Below are 21,724 nucleotides of genomic sequence, written 5' to 3' on the forward strand. Positions count from 1 at the left end.
ATTGATGCACAATGGTTAAAAGCACCATGGTATCATGTTTTTGCAGTTTGTAGTAGAAATGCAGTTTAGTGCGATTCTATTAGTTTTGATGCTCTGCTTTAGTGTGCTCCTAAACTCCTAGACTTTTTTAAATCATTTTTAGCAGATATAATAATCTAAAATTCACAAGAACACCTATATTGTCAGTTGATTTCATGGGGACTGTAAATGTCCACTACACTGGCCATTGTGTATGATCTTTATCATTATTTACTTAATATACTTTTTTAAATTTCAAATTCAATTTTGATTTTGATATTCAGTACCATTTATCTTCATTTCAATATTTGCTCCATTCAGCATTGTCCACTGTTTTACTTTTGGATTGTTCCTCTAGGTGTCAGATTTAGTTTCCCCTGAAAGAAAAGCATGTGGGTGAGATCGTCTGTATAATTGTGGTTTATGCATGATGTTCATTGTTAGCCTTTAAATTAGAAATGGAAAAGTAGTGTTATGTAAGATTTGGTAAAGTGAGTGAGTGACCACACAGTAATGTGGTTATTCTGGGCGTCTGTCTAAACTACTAAACAGCTTTAGGATTTAACTCATGTGGAATCAGAAGTAATTTATTTGAACAGAAGTGGAGAGACAGAGTGTGTCTCTCAGATTACTTTAGTCATTCATTCCCCTGCATAGCAAAGACTGTTGTCTCCACTTTAGCTCCTTAGCTTTTCTTTGAAAAGGACTTTTTATGATTTTACACAGAGAATTATGTCTGGTTTTGACTAGTACAAGTCTCTGTTTGTATTTGTAGAAACAGTCATTTTAAAAGATATCTTTTTTTTACTCTCATTTTTGAGCAATTGAATGCATCCTGAATAAATGTTTTTTTTTTTTTTTTTTTTTTTTTTTTAAGTGCTACTGACAACATACTTTTGAACAATTTAAAATGGCAAAACAGGAATAGTTGGATTTGATAGTCCTATTTTGTGTTCCTGGAACACAAATGCAGTGATTTTCAGTCATAATAGCGGATCACAGGGCTTGGATGTTTCATGGCCTATAAAGTAATCCACAACAAAAAGGTGCGATCATAAACTCTTAACATGTGGTCCATCTGCTGTAGATGTTTAAGGGTGGAAAATAATGCTACCTTGGTGGAAATCTGCCGTAAGGGGTTTCTCAGTGCTGTAAAACAGAGTTTCCAGCTTTTTGACTCAATGTTTTATCACAGCTTGTACTGAGGGACTCAAAGAATCCGTTTTTGTCCCAAAATCCCCACTTGAAAGTTTCTATTTGTATAAATAGTCCACTGTTTGGAACATTAGGTCAAAAAACCTTCTTTTTGCCAACCTATTACACCAAAGTGCTTTTACAGGATATTTTTTTGCCATGCCCTTTTGTTTTCTCCTCCAGTTTCTCTATCTGGAAGTGTAAAGAGTTTCTACGGTCGTGTTCCTTTTAAGAAGATGGTCTCCTACTCTGTACGCAGTCGAGTTAGTCTATCCAGTAAATCTATCACAGAAGGGTGAGGGGAATTCCATCAAATGGATATTGTGTTTGCATCAGTTTATTTATTTCCTTTGTAAAATATGCTGTTTTAATTTTTCGAGCAGGTTTTTTGAGTGTGAGAGGCGATGTGATGAAGACCCATGCTGCCGTGGCATAGGATATGTCCAAGATTTGGGTGTACCTGGTATGAAAGCACTCAGACGAGTACCAAAAGTCAAAGCTCATGTTGCTCATATATTTAAAACATATGTGAGGTGTCTAATCTAAAGAATGAAAGCACTCACAGTTGGTCTCTTGTTTTGCTTTTGTACAGGATCAGATGTGTTGTGTCTAACTTTGAATAGTCTGGGTATCCAGACGTGTGGGGAAAACGACAGCACTAACTGGAGGATTCAGGACTGCTCCCCATCCAAAGTGCAGACTGAAGTCTATCCCTTCGGGTGGTATGAAAAACCAGGTATATTTGAGATCCACATGCATTTTCGAACGTAAAACTCAAACTCTGTGTTTCAATGAATTGAAAATTCCCATTATGTAACTTATGAAAGATTTTAACATCAGGTTTGTATGTCTTTGTAGTAAACCAGTGGATAAAGAATCCCAGTATGTGTCCACCTTTTAGTCTTCGCTCTCCCTCGAAGATGGGTAGGAGACTCTTAAATTAATAATAACTTACTGTTTTCTAGTTATTAATCTTTTAATTTATGCAACTGTATTGCTCATTATCAAGCAGCTGTTTTGAAGAACTGGAAGCAGATGGATGCTGCCTCTGTCAAGGTGGATTCGTCTGTTTCAACTTTTGACATTGTCCACATAAGCAGAGATATAGCAGAGGATCTGGATAAAGTCAAAGATTGGTGTCTCTCTGGTAACATTTCTCACTTCTTTGTTTTCTCAGAACTTTACAGGAAGCTGATGTGATACTGGTGTGATTTTTGTGTAGCAACATGTAATTTACTTTTTTACTTTCTTATGCTTACCAGGGCTGCATTTGTTTGATCAAAAATACAGTAAAAACAGTCATATTTTGAAATATTATCACAATGAATATTGGTTCTGTTTTAATATATTTGAAAATGTAATTTATTCCTATGATGGCAAGGCTAACTTAATATACAATAATATACAATAAATAAATCATTTATTTTCTAAATTATAATACTTTATATAAATAATTTATAATTTATTACAATTTATTTTATTGTAATTTAATTAGTAATAATAATCAGAATAATATCATATTTGATGCAATACAATACAATAGGGCCATTCCATGTCAAATCAACCAAATTTTGAAAACTTCCCTGGCTCAAATTTTTGAATTTGTTAATATTTTTTCTGTAGAAAGACAAACATGAATAGTGATGAAAGCCAAAATATTAAATGTCAAAGATGTATATTTACTGAGTAATCCACTATTTTGTAGAGGAGATTTGGAGCCGATTTACAGGAGTATAAGAATGACTTTAGAAAGCTGGCTGCATCATTTTAATTTTACACAGAGACTGGTAGGTCTATTAGTAAAATTATATGCCAGCGGTAACACTTCAAAAATGGCAAAAAGCACTTCATCTGAAAATGAGAACAATTTACCAATTGTGACCTTGGACCACAAAACTTAGATACAAAGTCTTAAGTATCGCGGGTATATTTGTGGCAATGGCCAAAAAAAGATTGTATGGGTTGAAATTATTATTATTTTTTTTTTAATGCCAAAAATCATTAGGATATTAAGTAATGATCATGTTCCATTAAGATATTTTGTAAATTTCCTACATCAAAACTTAATTTTCGATTATTAATATGCATTGCTAAGAACTTCATTTGGACAACTTTAAAGGTGATTTTCTCAATTTTTTTTTTTTTTTTTTTTTTTTTTGCACTCTCAGATTCCAGATTTTCAAAAAGTTCTTGCACAAATATTGTCTTATCCTAACAAACAATACATCATACATCAATGGAAAGCTTATTTATTCAGCTTTTAGATGATGTGTAAATCTCATTTTCAAAAAATTGACCCTTATGACTGGTTTTGTGATCCAGGGTCACATATATGTTTGTTTTTCCACAGAGAAAATATTAACAAAATCAAAAATTTGAGTCGGGGACCTCTGGTTGAGTTGACATGTAATGACCCAATACAGATATATGTGTGGTTATCCTTGTCTTCTCATAACTATCTTGTCTTCTGTAGCCTGTGAGGAAAGTGAGTCCTGTTCAGCTGTGTCTATCGATAGCAGAGAGTCAGCTATGAGATGTGTGATGTATCCGGACACACACACCTGCCTTCCCACGACCAGCGGTCAGCGCTGCTTCCTAGTCACCAAAGAGCCTGCTCAATCTGTTTACATCAGGACAGGTGACACCTTAAAGCAATACATTCCTCAATTTATTTAGTGTCAGTCTGTTTAGGATGTTTCTGATCTCTTCCCCACCAACAGCACATATATTTAACCATTTCTTTATAGGTTTACAACCAGAGTTAACTTCTGTTTCCATCCCTGACCACGGCACACTTCTCGGAGAGAGTGAGGTAAAACCCATAACTGATTCAGACACCAAACGTGTGACCTACTTCCTGGGTGTCCCTTATGCTCGTCCACCAATTGGAGAACTGCGTTTCAGCCCTCCACAGCCAGCTGACTGGACCGGTACCTGGAATGCCACATTTTCTCGGTGCGTGCATATTGTGAATTAACATATGTACATTTATACCCTCAAATTGACTGCTTGCCTTGCTGCAGAATTAATAAAGTCACTTTTTTGAAGTGAGATCTGATTTGTTTGATCATAACTGTTTTAGACCCAGCTGTCTTCAGCCTGGTGATCCCACAGACTCCACCTCCAGTGAAGACTGTCTATACCTTAATATATTCGTTGCTAGTAGTGTGGTAAGCTCAAACATGCATAAATACATATATACGTATACACTACTGTTCAGAAGGTTGCAGTCATTAAGTTCATAAAAAATGTTACTGACCCTAAACTTCTGAATAGTAGATAATACACTAATTTAATTTAGTGTTACAGTTTTCTTTACAGTGTGTTTTTTTTTCTCATTTAGCATCTCATTGGACTGCACTTTATACCATGGACTTTAACATATGTTAATACTGCTTTTACAAACCACTGTATCTGCTGACTGTGGTGTGAATGCTGTTATTGGTATTCACAGTACAATTTTTCTGTTTTGTCACAGGGAAAGAATGCTCCGGTTCTGGTGTTCTTCCACAACTCTGGATCGGGTCTCTTAGATGGTTCTTACCTCGCTGCTGTTGGCAACATAATTGTAGTGACAGCAAGTTTCAGGGTGGCCGCTTTCGGTTTCCTCAGTACAGGTACACAAACAAACACACATGCATCTTGATAATATTCCAAGACTCTAGCCAGCCAAACAGATGTTTTCTATATAAATCTATTTGATATGTAATGTCAAAGCTAAACTTTCAGTAGTCATTACTCCAGTCTTCAGTGTCACATGATCCTTCAGAAATCATTCTGATATGCTGATTTGGTACTAAAGACACAATTCTTATTATCAGCTGAAAACAGTTTATTGTTTTTGCAGAAACCATGAAACATTTTGAATGGATTCTTTGATGAATAGAAAGTTCAAAGTTTCACTTCCACAATTTATGCTTCCTTGCTGAATAACAGTATTAATTTATTTAGAAAAAAAATTTCACTGACACCAAATGTCACTGAACCGTCCATTGGATGATAAACATTTATTTTATTTCTAGGTCTGTAAAGACTGAAAACCCATGGAGTAATGCAACATATAGTATAGAATCTAGCAAATAACACAGTCCTCACCATTATGAGCTGTAGTTTTATTTATCATTATTGTTAATGTGTTTATTTTCATGCAACAAAATACAGAATCGCTTCCTAGACACTTTATCCTGAAAATCCTGAAAATATAGTTCACCCAAAAATAAAACTTCTGTTAATAATTACTTACCCTCATGTGGTTCCAAACCCGTCAGACCTTTGTTCGTCTTCAGAACACATATTACAATATTTCTGATGCAATCCAAAGGCTTTCTGACCCTCCACAGACGTGTTGTAATCAGTGTTGGGCAAGTTACTTTAAAAAAGTAATTATAGTTACTAGTTACTTCTCACAAATAGTAACTGAGTAACTAATTATCAGGGAAAGTAATTATTGTTTTTTTTTTTTTTTTTTAAATTGTTCAAAAATGTCAAAAAACTTGGATGCCCCCAATATTTAATATGGTAAATGAATAAAACATTCTACAGTAATCTAAACTATTTTAATGTTGCTGTGGGACAATGTGCAAGACACTTTCCAGGGGCTAAATATCATGCTATTGGGGTTGATTCAACCTGCGGACATGAAAAACATCATAATAACAAGAAAACAATGTGCTTTTGTAAAATAAATAAAATAAACAGGGTGCGCTCTCTGCCATCTCTGTCTCGATCATCTCTCTTCACAGACACATAAATAAAACAACCTGAATCTCTGCGAATACATGCATCACAGGCCTGAGAAATATATGAAGAGTTCAGATGCAAAACCAGCTAAATCCATCTGACGTCTTTCTTTAAAAAATGTGTTTTTATCAGGCTCAGATGTATAGGTTTCTATGTAAGTACCGGTACTTCTGATTGGGCTGAGGCTGGTATTTTAGCGAGTTTGAAGAAAAAGTATTTGGTGGACGTATAATATGTGTTGAGAGCATTCACTCAATATCATTATCTCATTTTTGACAGAGATGGCTTTTAGCTGGTTTTGCATCTGAACTCTTCATATGTATAGAGAGCTTGAAATGTCTCCTTTAAATGAAGTTAGTCACGTCGAAAACAAATATAGTAATCCGTATGATACCAACGAGAGCTCCAGTTTTTACTGTAATAATCCAATAATCTCCAATGTAAATAATCTCCAATGTAATAATGCCTACAAGCGACTCTGCTTTTCAAATTTTAAACATCAACTTACAACATCAACAACAGACGTACGTAAACACCCACATCACCTCCATAAACAAACGTGAACATTCATCAAGTTCATTTCGGCTACTTTTTCGTTCCTGGAAGAAGACGCGCTAAGAGGAATAAGCCAGAATTTACCTCAGAAGAAGAACGCAATGGAAAAATTATAGTAACGCTGCATTTTATTGTCAGTAACGGTAACAGCATTGTAACGGGGAAACAGTAATTAATTTGATTACTCGTTATTGAAAAAAGTAATGCCGTTAGTAATAACTCCGTTATTACCATCACTGTTCGTGATACTGTTGTGAACGTACATCGATTGACACAAAGGAAAATAATTCCTTTTTTTTAATTCTGATATTTACTCAGTTAAATAACAGAAAAAAGGACACAACTCTTGGCACAAAAATATAAAATTACCAACAAATGCTGAGGGGATAATGCATGCCAACGGAGATGGGAACAGAAGGTAAAACCTTTCTAAAAAAAAAAAAAACAAATTTTTTTACAGTATTAATGCATGAGCTATGAATGCAGCGTAGCTGTTTACTTGGCTATGTGATCAAATGGCACGCTTTCGCTTAGCACACACACTCTATCAGCACGGTTCAGCACGATTATCTAACCGTGCTGAGAATTCCGGGCCGAGAATGGTTTGTAATCGTACTGTGCCGTACCAGGCTCAGGTGGAAACACAACTGGAACTGTACCTGACCGTTCTAAGAACCGTTCGGCCGACAGCAGAAAAGCGGCTTTTGTTTTCTTTGTGCACAAAAAGTATTTTTGTAGCTTCATAAAATTACGGTTGAACCACTGATGTCACATGGACTATTTTAATGATGTCCTTACTACCTTTCTGGGCCTTGAACATATCGGTTGCACTGCTGTCTATGCAGAGTCAGAAAGCACTCGGATTTCATCGAAAATATCTTAATTTGTGTTCTGAAGCTGAATGAAGGTCTTATGGGTTTGGAGATTTCTTTTTTGGGTGAACTATCCCTTTAAGATAAGAATGCAGTTTTATTATATATCCTACACTAGAATTAAACAGTGTCCTGGAGGCTCTGTTAGATGAGAACAAAATGACGTATTGCAAAAAAAGGATAATTTATTCCATAAAATGGAATTCCAGTGGATATGGTTATGGAATATGGTTACGTAATGTCAAAGTGAGAAGTTCCATTCCGCACAGTGGTTGTGAAAATATTCAGATTCTTTCCCCTTTGCCATCCTTGGCTGAGTAAGTTTGAAAAGGAGGCCTGACTGGTGCCTTTGAGTCATGCGCCAGGATGAGCTTTCATTGTCCAGCCAAAAACAACACACACTGAAAGCTATGCAGAACCCTGATTGGCTTCCTCAAGTTTCTTGAACTGTTTGTGACAATAGTATTCCCCAGCCAAACTTCTGTGGAGCTGTGAATACTTTGTTAAACATTTAAAAGATTACTATTGTTATTCTTGTATAATGGATAGACTTTCACATGCTGGTTGTAATGAAAAGGTGATTTTTCAGTCATCTTCTTGCGTCAAATCTTCTTGCGTCATAGTTTTAATCTACGTGTGGAAAACACATTTGGATGTGCCTGATGAATTGAACTCTGTTGACTTAGGTTCCAGTGCTCTGCCGGGGAATTATGGGTTGCAGGACCAGGCAGCCGCTTTGGGTTGGGTTCAGAAGAACATTGCTCTGTTTGGAGGAGACCCCACTAAAGTCACAGTAGGGGCAGAGAGAAACGGAGCTGACATTGCGAGTCTTCATCTCACTTCACCATCAGCTTCATCGCTTTTCCGCCGAGCTTTACTAATGGTAAGAACAGAGCTCTGAGATCAAACTACCGGTTATACTGCACCACAATTTTATGTAACAAGACAGATCTGAGATCACATTTACAGTAATAGCAACCTTCTCCAGTCCAAAAGTAATGCTGCAGGGTTGCACGAGCATCTTAAAACACTTATACTCAAAGCTTCATAAGCATAAATTTAAATAAACACATCCTTCAGGAACTGTTTTAAGTATTCAAATTGTTTCTCTGAGAGAAAGTCTGTCTCTTTCTAGTCCAGACACAACAATGTATTTAGATACTCATTCCGCGTTTGATCTCCTGGAATGAATCAGCTGTGGTCTATCAATTCACCTCCTCGTAGTTATCCTCCACAGTGGCCAAACTGTCAAGCTGGTTGTTTTGCGTCATGTAGACAGACCTCCACCTCTTCTTCAAGCTAAATTTCTTTTTCTCTGGCTTCTCTTGCTGTCCCAGCAAAGACAGGTAGGAAGAGACACTGTTCTGAACCCCATAGCTGACCGCAGAAGGGCTTGTGCTCTGCTGAACGAGCTCCGAGCTGAGAAAGGAAAAGTGCATTAGTATTATAGATGTTTCCAATTCATATGATAGTTCGGTTTTTTAATCAAATAAAAGAATTTCAGATTTAGTGAAGAAACAACAAGAAAAATACGATATACACTACTATTCTAAAGTTTGGAATCAAACGTAAGGATGCATTAAATTGATCAAAATTTACAGTAAAGACTTTTACACTTGCTGCACAATAATTTGAACTTTTTGTGCATAACAGATATTAAGTAGTACAACTGTTTTTTATGGAAGCCCATTTCCGCCACTTAATAAAAGTTTATATCTCGCAATTCTAATTCTAAGAATTGCAGTTTATTGCAGTTGTGAGAGAAAAAACCCCTCAGAATTGTGAGATACAAACTTGCAATTGTGAGAAAAAGTCAGAACTGCGAGTTTGTATCTCTCAATTCTGACTTTTTCTTCAGAATTGCGAGTTTGTATCTCTCATTTCTTACTTTTTTCTTCAGAATTGCAGTTTATTGCAATTGAAAGGAAAAAAAATCCTTTAGAATTCCGAGATACACTGCAAAAAATGCTTTCTTACTTAGATTTTTTGTCTTGTTTCCAGTCAAAATATCTAAAAATTGTAAAATCAAGAAGTATTTTCTAGACAAGCAAAAATGATTGTCTTGTTTTTAGAAAAAACAAGTCAAAATAAAGTGAGTTTTTGCTTGAAAAAAGCAAAATAAATCTGCCAATGGGGTAAGCAAAATAATCTTGGTTTCTGCTTGAAATAAGATTATTTTTCTTACCACTATGGCAGATTATTTTGCTTGTTCTAAGCAAAAACTTACTTAAATTTGATGTCTTTTTTCTTAAAACAAGACAATAATTTTTGCTTGTCTAGAAAATACTTCTTAATTTAAGAACAAGACAAAGAAAAGCATTTTTTGCAATGTACAAACATGCAGTTCTAAGAAAAAAGTCAGAATTGCGAGTTTGTGTCTTTCATTTCTGACGTTTTTTCTTCAGAATGGCAGTTTATTGCAGTTGCAAGGAAAAAAAAAACTCAGAATTGCGAGTTTGTATCTCTCAATTCTGATTTTTTTTCTTCAGAATTGCAAGTTTTAATCTCACATTTGATTTTTGTTTTTGCAATTGCGAGTTCATATCCCACAATTCTGAAAAAAAAAAAAGTCTGTATTGCACATTTTTATCTCACAATTCTGACTTTACGCAATTCACGCTTTTTTGTGCAATAAAAAGTCGCAATTACCTTTTTATTATTCTTTATGTAAGGGTGGAAATGGGCTTCCATATTTTTCTGACTTTAATAATAGTAATGTTTCTTTAGCACCAAATCAGCATATTAGAATTATTTCTGAACATGGTCATGTGACACTGAAGGCTGAAGTAATGGATGCTAAACATTCAGCTTTACCATCACAGGAATAAATTAATTTAAACTTATTTTTAAAATATATATGAAAGCAGCCAATTGTAATCATTTTTACAATAGTTTCTAATGTAGCCTTGGTAAGCATAGGTGACTTCTTCCAAAAACATTAAAAATATTACTGACCCTAAACATTTGAATGGTAGTGTTATGGTTAAGGGACTATATGGTTAGGCAGCTTTTATTGATCTTATCACCTGTTCACTGCTCTCCAGTCAAAGGATAATTTTTTCCCAGGTGTTTTTGTGAGCTGACTCAGAGTTGTTTCACAGGTGGTCAAGCATGGGCCAGTTAGAACACAGCACAGTCCGTCTGCTATATCTAAACCAGATCAAGAGGGGAAAATCTGCATCATATAGATAAATTAGCCATATTATACACTCAAACTGGTTGTTTTTTAATGTATTATATTTGATTTACCCGAGTAGTGGTTGACCAGGTCTTCCAGACATTGAAATGTGAGCCGTGGAGAGATGAAGTACCAGTTGTTTGGCATTCGAACAATTCGATAATGCTTAATATTTCTGTGGCGTACAGATAAGGTGTACGAACCTACAAAAAATACAAGCAATATGATTGTAACATCAGCTATGTTACTGGATAAGCCAAAATATTATTGGTCTATGTCAGACAGTCTTTAAGTAAGTGATCTAGTATAAGTTGAAATATGGACCAGACCTTATGCCCTAGACTAGAGTTAAATGTTCTGACCTTTTGCGCTTTCTCTGATCAGGAACGATCCAACTCGGTTTCCTGGCAGTCGAAGCAGTTCCTCAGCTTTTGGTCTAGTCACTGTTTCAAACAGCCAACTGAAACGGTCAAGAATGTTTCCATTAGCATTACACAGCTAGTGAAAGCTAAATAACAAGTAGCTAGTTTATTTAGCAATTCAGAACCCGCCTGTGGTAGACTTTTGTGGCATGACAGTGCGGTATATAGTTCACTTCCTTAGTGCTGACAGAGTAGACCTTCCACCAGTAGCCATCCCTGAAAAAAAGTGAGACTTGTGAAAATGTACATAGGCAGTTATGCTTCTCATTTGTAATTTAAAAGTTTATAATGATCAAAAACAACCTATTCCCATTCAGTGAAAAGCAGTTTGTGTGTGTGTGTGTTTAACAGCAGAATGTAGTGAAATTAACACTGGCTTTGTGGTCAGCTGTGCGTTCACACATTGCGCCCAACAACTGCCAGTGTTATTTATGTAAAATATAGTTTAATGCAAATTATCTTTAGAAACACTTCCTAGATACACTACTGCTTAGAAGTGTGGGGTCAGTAATAAATAAATACTTTTTTTTCAGCAAGGAAGCTTTAAACTGATCAAAAGTGACAAGGAAGACCGTGTCTGAATAGCTGGACTACTTGTTTCTGCTAGCATATCTTCAGTAACAATCTTTTGAAGGGTGTTCAGAGACTGTTAGCATACAGGCTAAAGCTCTTGTGATGATAATACTTACTCAGACAATATTTTCAGCCAATCTCCCATTCGAAATATGGGCTCACAGATATCAGGCGGAGGGTAGTTATCCAACACTACCGCTGTGTCATTTTCATCCACTGTAAAACAAAATATTCCATTTGTATTGGTAAAAAAATATTTTCATAATGTTACTTGCTTTTTGCTTTTGGCAAAAGAAAACATACCTCTTTGATTCTTGCTAGTAAAACAAACCTGTGTTTTTGCGCATTTGTGTAAGTGAAGTCATTTAGTATTAATACGTTGCACTGCCAAGAAATACTTTAGTTTTCAAGCTAACTTTTTAACTTGATCATTTAAGTCAAGAATGATGACATAAACAGAAAAACAAACTTCCCTGTTTGTTGCTGTTCAGTTATGCATGCACTGCCTGCTAATTTTGCGCACTTATGTCCAATTTTGCGAACTTATTTTTTTTTAAGTCATACACAAATTTATTTGTTTTTGCAAGAATGGAGAAGTTCAACTTAGGCTGTTGAATATTGTTTAATTTTAAGAACAGACCACAGCTTGCGCTGCACATTCTGCCTACACATAAAACCAATGCTTGTGTATGAAAATATGAATCTCTTTGCACACCACAACATCTGTAAATGATCGAAACGATGTGGCATCAGCCTACAATAACTGTGAATGTCACTTGAAACCAGTCGGTCAAACAGTGCTCAGTGTTTTTCATACCTCTTGGTGGAGGGTCTTCAGTAGGATGAGGTTGTCTGAATTCCTCCAAGGTTCTTTGGCTTGCCAGAGTGCCTCCCATTGTTAATCCCCCACGGCTAGTCCTAATCAGCCATCAGATGTCTGGCCCAACTGAGACAATCTCCCTTTCTTATAGATTCTGCTATTGTTCGCCTTTGCAGCTTCGCACTGATAAGAGTTGAAGGGCATGGCCTAAGTAAACGGGGAAGCTGTTTCACCACACTTTCCACTTCACAAATAAGCAAAAATAGGAAGTGCTAAAATGAAACAGCTTTATAATCACAAGCAAATTAATTCAGATATGCTCTATATATGGAAAAATTACACCTCTTCTGGTAAACAGGTGTAAAAATAGCAGTGGTATGCAAAAAAAACCACTCACTGTTTCATGATTTTAATTTTTTTTTTTTCAGTCTGAATCATAACACATTAATGTAAAGTGTGTTTATATCTCATTGACATTTGAGTCTGACTGGAAAAGTGGACAAGTGCTTTCAATTCTTTCTCAGATCCTAAAATAAGTAACAAATGTTTTAAAGTAAAACAAAAAACCCATAATAAATGAAGTCTAGATGAAAATACTTCATTATGGCTGATGACTAAAGATCTAGATACCTTTTTAGTGGCCGCATGCAGTGCTAAACAATGCTTTTGTTTGCTTGTAGGGTGGATCGGTGTTTTCTCCAGCTGTTGTAATGAGTACATCTAAAGCCCAAGCGCAGACTGCATCTCTGGCTAGGGAACTTGGCTGCTCGGGCTCTGATTCTTTACAGTTGCTGAACTGCCTAAGGAGTAAACCGACTCAGAGCATCAACGCTGCCCAGACCAAGGTACAATCGGCTACTTTAGTGAACAGAAAGCACAAATCATTATATTGTCGTTTAACACTCTCTGGGTGTTTTTGTGTGTAGTTGTTAGCAGTGAGTGGTCCTCTGCAGGCCTGGTCACCAGTGGTTGATGGAACTATAGTTCAGGAAAAGCCTTCGGTGGCCTTACGGTCTGGAAGCTTCCACAAAGTTGAATTACTTCTAGGGTCATCATTTGAAGACGGCCTCATCAGCAGAGCCAAGAATATCAAGGTCAGGACACAAATATATGAGTGAGAGGAAAGTACCTAAAAGATAGCGGCTGGGTGTGGTTAGATAAAAATGTAACTAGTTATTCAGAAATATTAGCTGTTATTCAGGTGGCTCACATTTTGTTTCTCCATTTTTTTGAGAAGAATTTCGAGCAGCTTCAGGGAAGGGCTGACAGCAAGACAGCGTTTTACGCGGCCCTGTCGAACTCCCTGGGTGGAGATGATGCTAATGTTTTCGTGAAGGAGGCCGCAACCTGGTTCTACTCTTTGCAGCACTCCCCCACACCCTCGGGATACAATGTGTTCTCTCGCGCACTGGAAAACGCTACGAGGTAAGAGGTGAAAGGTCATATGGAACACAAGTATATTTTGTTTTTAAACTTCAAAGACCAAATAACTATTGTTCTTAAATGTTTCATAACTTTTGAACCGCTAATCCAATCGGAATACTTTCAAATTGGCCACATTGCAGCTGCCCACATAAAAAAACTGTTAGGATAGGAAGATTGTTAGGAAGAAGATTTCTTCTTCCATTGATAGGAAGAAGAAATGTACTTTTAATCACCAGATCAGCATATTAGAATATAGTATCACTGAAGACTTGAGTTGGGATGAGTATGATTTTTAATGTTTTTTTAAAGACATTTCTTATGCTCATAGCATTTTTCTATTTTAATATACATTAAAATCTAATTTATTCCTGTGATCAAAGTTGAATTTGCAGCCCAGTATTTAGTGTCACATGATCCTTCAGAAATCATTCTAATATGCTGATTTATTATCTATGTTGGAAACAGTTGTGCTGCTTAATATTTTTTTGGAACCTTTGACACTTTTTTTTAGAATTATTTGATGAATAAAAAGTTAAAAAAGAACAGCATTTGTTTAAAAAAAAATAATATTTTCTAACAATATACAGTACCGCTCAAAAGTTTGGGCTCAGTACATTTTTATTATTTCTTTTTTTGAAAGAAATGAATTATTTTATTCAGCAAGGATGTGTTAAATTGATAAAAAGTGATGTCAAAGACTTATATTGTTAGAAAAGATTTTTATTTTAATAAATGCTGTTTTTTTAAAACTTTTTATTCATCAAAGAATACTGAAAAAAAGTATGACAGGTTCCAAAAAAACTGTTTCCAGCAGAAAATTCTAATAATAAATCAGCATATTAGAATGATTTCTGAGGAAACATGTGACACTTAAGACTTCAGTAATGGCTGATGAAGATTCAGCTTTGCATCACAGGAATAAATTATATATTAAAGTATATTAAAATATTACTGTTTTTTACTGTATTTTTTACTGTATTATTACCTTGACGAGCATAAGAGACTTCTTTAAAAAACGTCTTACTGATCCCAAACTTTTGAACGGCATTGTACATTAAAATAGAGAATAGTTATGTAGAATTTTAATAATATTTCACAGTATTACTGTTTTACTGTATTTTTCGTCAAATAAATGCAGTTTTGTCAAGTGAATGGCTTCTTTTAAAAACACTAAAAGGTTAATTTAACTGTGCTCCCAAAGTGGCCAAAATTGTTTGTTAAAGAAGTAAAAATGTTTTCCAGTTCATGCCACGTGAATGCAATGGTAAAAAGACTTAGTTTTAATTTAATCAGTTAATCAGTTTTTGCTTTTAAAGATTAGTTGCAACTCTTTAGTTAGTTGCCAAAACGAACAATAGACTTTCTCTCTCGATGTGTTCTCAGCTGCCCAAGTGAACAATTATGTTTGTTCAGACCCTTGAAAAAACGTTAAGTGGTCTGGAATGCTGAGGAATCTAGAGCTGAAATCATTTTGAGCCTTAGGGTAAGACTCTGCACTTGAACCGCGCTCGTCTTGCATTCACTGAGGGTGTGGAGGCTACTGTGTTTGTGACAAAGAGGAAGGAAATGGTGTATATATAGGTTTCTGACTGTGTGAATTTAAAACAGTCCTAGTAAAAACTGTCACTAATTTGAACAATTTTGTGACACTTAAACAGTGAAGGAGATAAATTGGATGGGGATAGGTAATATTAGAACAAGAAAACTGTTAAATAAATAAAATAAAAATATAATAATAAAATTAAATGGTAATTCAGTGACTTTAAGTAATATGTTTATCTACTTGGTAGGTAATGGCTGAAATGAACCAGCTCTGAATGATACTTGATGCGTGGCAGATGTAACCTTGAGATGAGTTTCTGTCAAACATTATTATTCTGAATTTTATTTAAGTGTTTTTGGAAAATATGAGTTCAGCAGGCTAGCATGTACCGTCTTGTTTCTCAAGAGTTTATTTAACAAAAAGCTCAGTCTTTCCCCTCTGATTTATTGCTGTTTGTAATTACCAGATCATATCTGCGAGCACTACATTGTTGACTTTTGGAAACATAAGAGTAGAATTAGAGTGCATTTCTGCTACAGTTAAAAAATAATGATTTCATTTCTGCATTTCTAGTGGCTGTGAGTGCAATAACATTTGCTCATTTGTTCATAATACTTTTAGCTCATTTTTGAGCAATTTACGCATTTTCTGTTAGACTTATGTGTCCTGAAATTTCTGCTGCTTTCTCTGAATTGTCAGTAGCTCTGAATGCAGTTCAGAAAGAGGACAAGCTGGCTGCCCACATAATCACTAGTGTCAGATATAGTATAGACCGAACTTGACCAACACGCATAGCGCACCCCAATGACTTGCTACACACAGTAGCATAGCAACATAAACAGGAAAGAGGCCTAAAACTAGAACTTATAGAACCTGATAAAAAAGGTTAAGTCCGACATAATTTCCTGATCTGCTTTTCACCATTTCATTCACTGCCAGACCTGTGAAAGTATTGGCAATGTTTATGGACACTTGCTATACTTTGATAAGCATTATATCAATTAAATATATGGGTCTAACTTTTATAAATAGGCTCCAATATGCCATCACATTATACCTGAAAGACTATAATTTTTTTTGCATTAAATTTCTGGCAACCACAGAAAGCAACAGTCAGGAAATACTTACTTAAAAGAGAGCTCAAGTTCCAAAACAAAGATTCACATTATAATGTACTCACCCCCTTGTCATCCAAGATGTTCATGTTTTTCTTTCTTCAGTCGTAAAGAAAATTTCAGCAAAAGACATTTCAGCATTTTTCTCCATATAATGGACTGATATGGTGCCCCGATTTTGAACTTCCAAAATGCAGTTTAAATGCAGCTTCAAACGATCCCAAATGCAGTTGTAAACAATCCCAGCTGAGAAAGAAGGGTCTTATCTAGCGAAACGATCGGTTATTTTAATAAAAATAATACAATTTATATACTTTTTAATGCCAAACGCTCATCTTGTCTTACTCTGCCTGAACTGTTTTTTTCCAGTTCATGTAGAAAAAACTCCTATCTCATGTTCTCCATTAACTTCAAAATCTTCCTATACTGCTGTTTTTCCATTTTTGTTAAGGTTTTGATCTTTTTTGCATGCTCACGTTGCAAAGACTGGGTCGGTACAGCAATGTGGGATGATTTTGAAATTATTTTTGAAGTTGAGGGAGAAAATACGATTGGAGTTTTTCAACATACCCTAACTGTCTTGAGCCAGAATACACAGAGTTCAGGGATTTAAATTGTAATTTTTTTAAATGAAAATAACCGATCGTTTTTCTAGATAAGACCCTTCTTCCTCGGCTGGGATCGTTTACAACTGCATTCGGGATTGTTTGAAGCCACATTTAAACCGCCTTTTGGAAGTTTAAAATCGGGGCACCATAGGAGTCCATTATATGGAGAAAAAAGCTGAAATGTTTTCCTCAAAAAATGTAATTTCTTTACGACTGAAGAAAGAAAGACATGAACATCTTGGATGACAAGGGGGTGAGTACATTATATGTGAATCTTTGTTTTGGAAGTGGACTTCTCCTTTAAACAATGTTGAATGAAACATAATATCTAAAATTCCTGTGTTGTTATCTTGCCATTCATTCATCCTTATAATGGCCATTCATTTCCACAGAGATCTTTTCATCATCTGTCCAGCTGTGGACATGGCCGAATTCTGGGCGGCCAACACACGGTCCAGTGTTCACATGTACCACCTACCTGAGGATGCTGCCTACAATAGGTGCCTCTCATTCAATACAATTAATATCATACTTGATTTCAAGTAAGGTGCCACTTGTAATAATATCTATCACATTCAAGAAGAATCTCTGTTTATTTGTTTTTGTCACAGTGTTGACCTGTCAGCTCCAATGGATGTGCAGTACCTCTTTGGCGTTCCTCTTGGCTCAGAAATGCGTGACGTCTTCAGCTCCAAAGAGAGAATGCTTACCTTGCAGATCATGAACTACATGGCAAACTTCATAAAGTCTGGGTATTTATCATCAACTGTTTCTATTGTATGTTTTAAAAGTGTTACGTAATATTTTTTTTCCTCATGTTGGAGTGAAACAGATTATCAAAAAAGAAAAAAAATAGGGCAGGACTTGATCAGTTTTTGATTGGACAGAGGCAGATTTCAATGTCAACTTGGTCAATTGTAAGAAAGTAGTAGAGTTTAAAGAGAGAGCTTGTCCAAAAGTAAAAATTCTGTCATCATTTTTTCACATCACATATTTTTAATGAAACCTGAGAGTGTCTTTACAAGTCCATGTAACCAAAGAGGTTATATAGGCAGCGTAAAATTAATTCATATGAATCAACTGGTTTAATACAAGTTTTGTGAATAGAAATGATAATTTTATAACCTTTAACTGAGACTTTTAATGGACCCTTTTCACAAGATTGTAATGACACGTTTCAACGGTCATCAGCATCATAAATCCTAGAAAGTTTTCATATTTTCATTTTTTTTTAAAAATGTTTGTACATTTATAACAGTTTACTTTATATTATATCACCTTTTCATCAAAAAACTCACTTACACAAGGGTGTTTCTAATGCAGTGTCTATGGGACGGGAATTTGACATCGTTCTCTCTGATATCTTCTGACTACCGATATCAGTCTCTCTCAATTTTTTTTTCCTTTTTTTAAAAGTCGTGAAAACACTATCGTGGAGTTTTTCTTTTGCTATTCGAGCAATTGGGAATGCAATAAATATATTTGTGTTACTGTCCCATTCACTGCTCTTGGATTTTACCCAGTAATGATGACTTCCACTGCTGAGAAACTCATGTGAGAAAGATCCATGGAGGTGATAGAAACCTCTCAGGTTTCTTAAATGGATAGTTCACCCAAAAATGAAAATTCTGTTACTGAAAGGCACAATATGTAAGTTTTTGCCGCTCTAGGGCACATATTTAAAACAAACAAAGAGCCAAAGGCATAGTTTGATGACGCGGAATCATGGGAGTTGTAGTCTTTATCCCCACAGCCGATGCAATCCGTAAGGACTTGACAAGAAATCATGTCCATGGATGAGCTAATGTGTGAAAGACCTAGTAAGGGAGAAGTTCACTTCCAGGACAAAAATTTACAGATAATGTACTCACCCTCTTGTCATTAAAGATGTTTGTGTCTTTCTTTCTTCAGTCGTAAAGAAATTATGTTTCTTGAGGAAAACGTTCCAGATTTTTTCTCCATATAGTGGACTTCTATGGTGCCCGTGATTTTAAACTTCCAAAATATAAGTTTTAATGCAGCTTCAAACGGCTTTAAATGATCCCAGCCAAGGAAGACGGGTCTTATCTAGTGAAACGATCGATTGTTTTCCAAAAAATGTATATACTCTTTGACTCTCGCCTTGTCTATTCTCTGCAATGTGCATGCAAACTCTGTGTAATCCGGGTCAATACAGATTAGGGTATGTCGAAAAACTTCCATCTCATTTTCTCCTCCAACTTTAAAATCATCCTACATCGCTGTTTTACCATTTTTGTAGAGGGCATTTGATCTTTTTTGCACGTTCACTTTGTAAACACTGGGTCGGTACTTCTGCAGTGATGTAGGACAATTTTGAAGTTGGAGGAGAAAATGAGATGGGAGTTTTCGACATACCCTTACTGTATTGATTTTGATGAAATCCAAGAGCTTTCTGACCTTCCATAGACAGCAGTTCCCAGGCCCAGAAACATAGTAAGAACATCATTAAAATATTCCATGTGACACGGAATGGTCGTGGTACTCTCGATAATGGCAGAGGACGGTAGCTTGAAAGAGAAGAATTGTTGAATAAAGCCGTTATTTCTGTTTTCTTTGCACACAAAAAGTGTTCTTGCAGCTTTGTAAAATTATGGTTGAACCACTGATGTCACATGGACTATTTTAACAATGTTCTTACCACGTTTCTTGGTCTGGGAACATTTCAGTTACTTTGCTGTCTATGGAAAGTCAGAAAGCTCCAAAGATTAAATGGTTTTTAATGGCATGAGGGTGAGTAATTGATGACAGATTTTTTATTTTTTGGGTAAACTATCCCTTTAATTTGGTGTCAAAGAGTTTCAAATATGAGTAAACAGACAGAATTTATTTATTTTTTTTGGTGAACTATCCTTTTAAAACTAAATTGGAAAATTCTGTCATGTCACCAGAGAGAAGTCTTCCAATTCACTGGATGATTGCGTCATGACATTTTATTTGAAAATTAAAAGGTCAAAAAAACGAAACGCTGCCTTTAATGATTTTGCACAGCCCTTTTAATCTCTCCTCTTCTGTTCTCACAGTAACCCCAACCTGCCCCTTGCAGCATCTAGGACGTCCTTTAGTAAGTTCTTACCCCCATGGCCCCAGTTCATCCCTCACCCGGATGGTCGGGGATATAAGGAGCTGTCCTTCACGCTTAATAACCGCAAGAACCTCCAGAGTCCTCAGTGTTCCTTCTGGTCTCAATATGTGCCAGCTCTGATAACCTCTACCGGTTAGTATTGCTCTACACATCCACATTAACTCCTGGTCAATAAATGTAACACTGAGTTTTTGATCGGTGATAAATGACGTTTGATTTTTGACTTCACAGCCAAATTCTCCTGTGAGACTTCAGTGGGAGATTCTGGAGGTGTTCAAAGTCCAACTCAAGAGCCAAAGTCAATCCCAGACGCCAGTTTCTCTCTGACTCCAAGCAAACCTAAATCTGAGAAAGATGCTTACAATTAGTTTTAAAACATTCAGATTTTCTTGTAATAGCTGTTCCAGAACCAATTCCGTCTTAGCGCTCTGTTACTGTGGTATTTCTGTTGATGTAAATCATTGTGATTATGAATCAAAGAACATTCATGGTAGAACTTAAGTAATAAACTGCATTGAAAACACTTTTGGTTTATTCTTCACTGTTAGCATAAGTAAATATTTTCATTAATAATTCATTAAGTGATTTAACATTAAAATGAAGACATCATAACAGTCACATGGAATGAGACTAACCAAAGTCCCAGAAGGACATGTGAGTAATCTTTTCTGCAAGTTTCCAGATGTTGCAACCAGCTCGTGCACCACTGACTGAGGGCTATTTTGAGATGCTAATTATCACTTTTATTCCTGGAGATTATAAGAAACCTTTCCTCTTTGTCTAGACTGTTTTGTTCCAGCTGTCTGAACATTTTCGGTTACGTTCGCCCATATGAACGAAGTCAAAGTCAGGGCATTTTCTCGATGTGATATTTTGAGACATTTTTTATCACTTCCACATGAATTATGAAAAAAGTTGCATGTTAAGAGCTGAAATATGAAAGGTTTTCCAATGGATTTTAGTCTGTGGTGTGGGAGATTAGTTTAGAATTTACTGTTCTTCTGTTTAGTGAATCAGTGGCAGGCTGCCCAGCTGTCGGCTTCAATTTGTCAACAGTGGAACCCTTTAACAGCAACCTAGCGCATACTTCAAGGTTTTGGCAAAATATGAACATTTCACACAAACCTTGCAAAATGTTGTTTGTGTGCTTCTCTAAAGTATTTTAATTATGTACCCATATAATATTTTGCATTACTTCAGTTTTCTGTTATGAGCTCGATCTTTACCACATGTGAGTTTTAAAATTCAATTACATGCTTGCTATTTAATATGAACATACCATTTTGCATTAAATATGACTAAAAATGCATTATTAATAATGTATTTTTTATGAAGTTCAGGGGAAAAAAGATCATTGCATATAATGACCTGAATAAGATATTTCACGTAAAAGACGTTTACATATAGTCCACAAGAGAAAATAAGAGTTTATAAAAATGACCTGGTTCAAAAGTTTACATACACTTGATTTTACATAACACTTGATCTTTGTTTAGTAATAGTTGTTCATGATGAGACCGTTGTTTGTCCTGAACAGATAAACTGCCCGCTGTTCTTC

The 21,724-nt window shown here is 35.7% G+C and overlaps 2 protein-coding genes across 3 annotated transcripts in view; one reads left to right on the top strand and one right to left on the bottom strand.

Annotated features, from left to right (window-relative positions):
- tg (thyroglobulin) overlaps positions 1–20,720 on the top strand; it is a 45,398-nt gene extending 24,678 nt beyond the window's left edge. The window contains exons 32-48 of one of the 2 annotated variants that reach the window (XM_051131468.1): positions 1,396–1,507; positions 1,596–1,675; positions 1,805–1,948; positions 2,071–2,136; positions 2,222–2,359; positions 3,686–3,850; positions 3,960–4,167; positions 4,295–4,382; positions 4,691–4,829; positions 8,066–8,262; positions 13,053–13,217; positions 13,299–13,466; positions 13,610–13,797; positions 17,456–17,563; positions 17,675–17,815; positions 20,105–20,298; positions 20,398–20,720. In XM_051131468.1, the coding sequence (XP_050987425.1) occupies positions 1,396–1,507; positions 1,596–1,675; positions 1,805–1,948; positions 2,071–2,136; positions 2,222–2,359; positions 3,686–3,850; positions 3,960–4,167; positions 4,295–4,382; positions 4,691–4,829; positions 8,066–8,262; positions 13,053–13,217; positions 13,299–13,466; positions 13,610–13,797; positions 17,456–17,563; positions 17,675–17,815; positions 20,105–20,298; positions 20,398–20,534 (2,438 nt within the window). In that variant the 3' untranslated portion in view covers positions 20,535–20,720. The remainder of the gene's footprint in view (positions 1–1,395; positions 1,508–1,595; positions 1,676–1,804; positions 1,949–2,070; positions 2,137–2,221; positions 2,360–3,685; positions 3,851–3,959; positions 4,168–4,294; positions 4,383–4,690; positions 4,830–8,065; positions 8,263–13,052; positions 13,218–13,298; positions 13,467–13,609; positions 13,798–17,455; positions 17,564–17,674; positions 17,816–20,104; positions 20,299–20,397) is intronic. The other variant, XM_051131470.1, reaches the window with a different exon arrangement.
- Positions 8,257–12,573, bottom strand: LOC127178534 (src-like-adapter). Its single transcript, XM_051131471.1, has 7 exons — positions 12,370–12,573; positions 11,669–11,768; positions 11,109–11,195; positions 10,920–11,017; positions 10,629–10,760; positions 10,406–10,529; positions 8,257–8,798 (listed from the first exon to the last, which is right to left on the bottom strand). The coding sequence occupies exons 1-7, from the start codon at positions 12,446–12,448 to the stop codon at positions 8,585–8,587; spliced, it is 834 nt and encodes a 277-aa protein (XP_050987428.1). The 5' UTR covers positions 12,449–12,573; the 3' UTR covers positions 8,257–8,584.
- Positions 20,721–21,724: the final 1,004 nt, after the last annotated feature.

Source organism: Labeo rohita, chromosome 16, assembly GCF_022985175.1.
Source record: "Labeo rohita strain BAU-BD-2019 chromosome 16, IGBB_LRoh.1.0, whole genome shotgun sequence".
Lineage (NCBI taxonomy): Eukaryota > Metazoa > Chordata > Actinopteri > Cypriniformes > Cyprinidae > Labeo > Labeo rohita.

Coding starts and splice junctions, on each gene's coding strand:
- LOC127178534 (XM_051131471.1), bottom strand. CDS start 12,448: ATGGGAGGCACTCTGGCAAGCCAAAGAACCTTGGAGGAATTCAGACAA. Junction 11,769..12,369: donor TGAAGACCCTCCACCAAGAG/GTATGAAAAACA, acceptor TTTGTTTTACAG/TGGATGAAAATGACACAGCG. Junction 10,761..10,919: donor GATCAGAGAAAGCGCAAAAG/GTCAGAACATTT, acceptor TATTTTTTGTAG/GTTCGTACACCTTATCTGTA.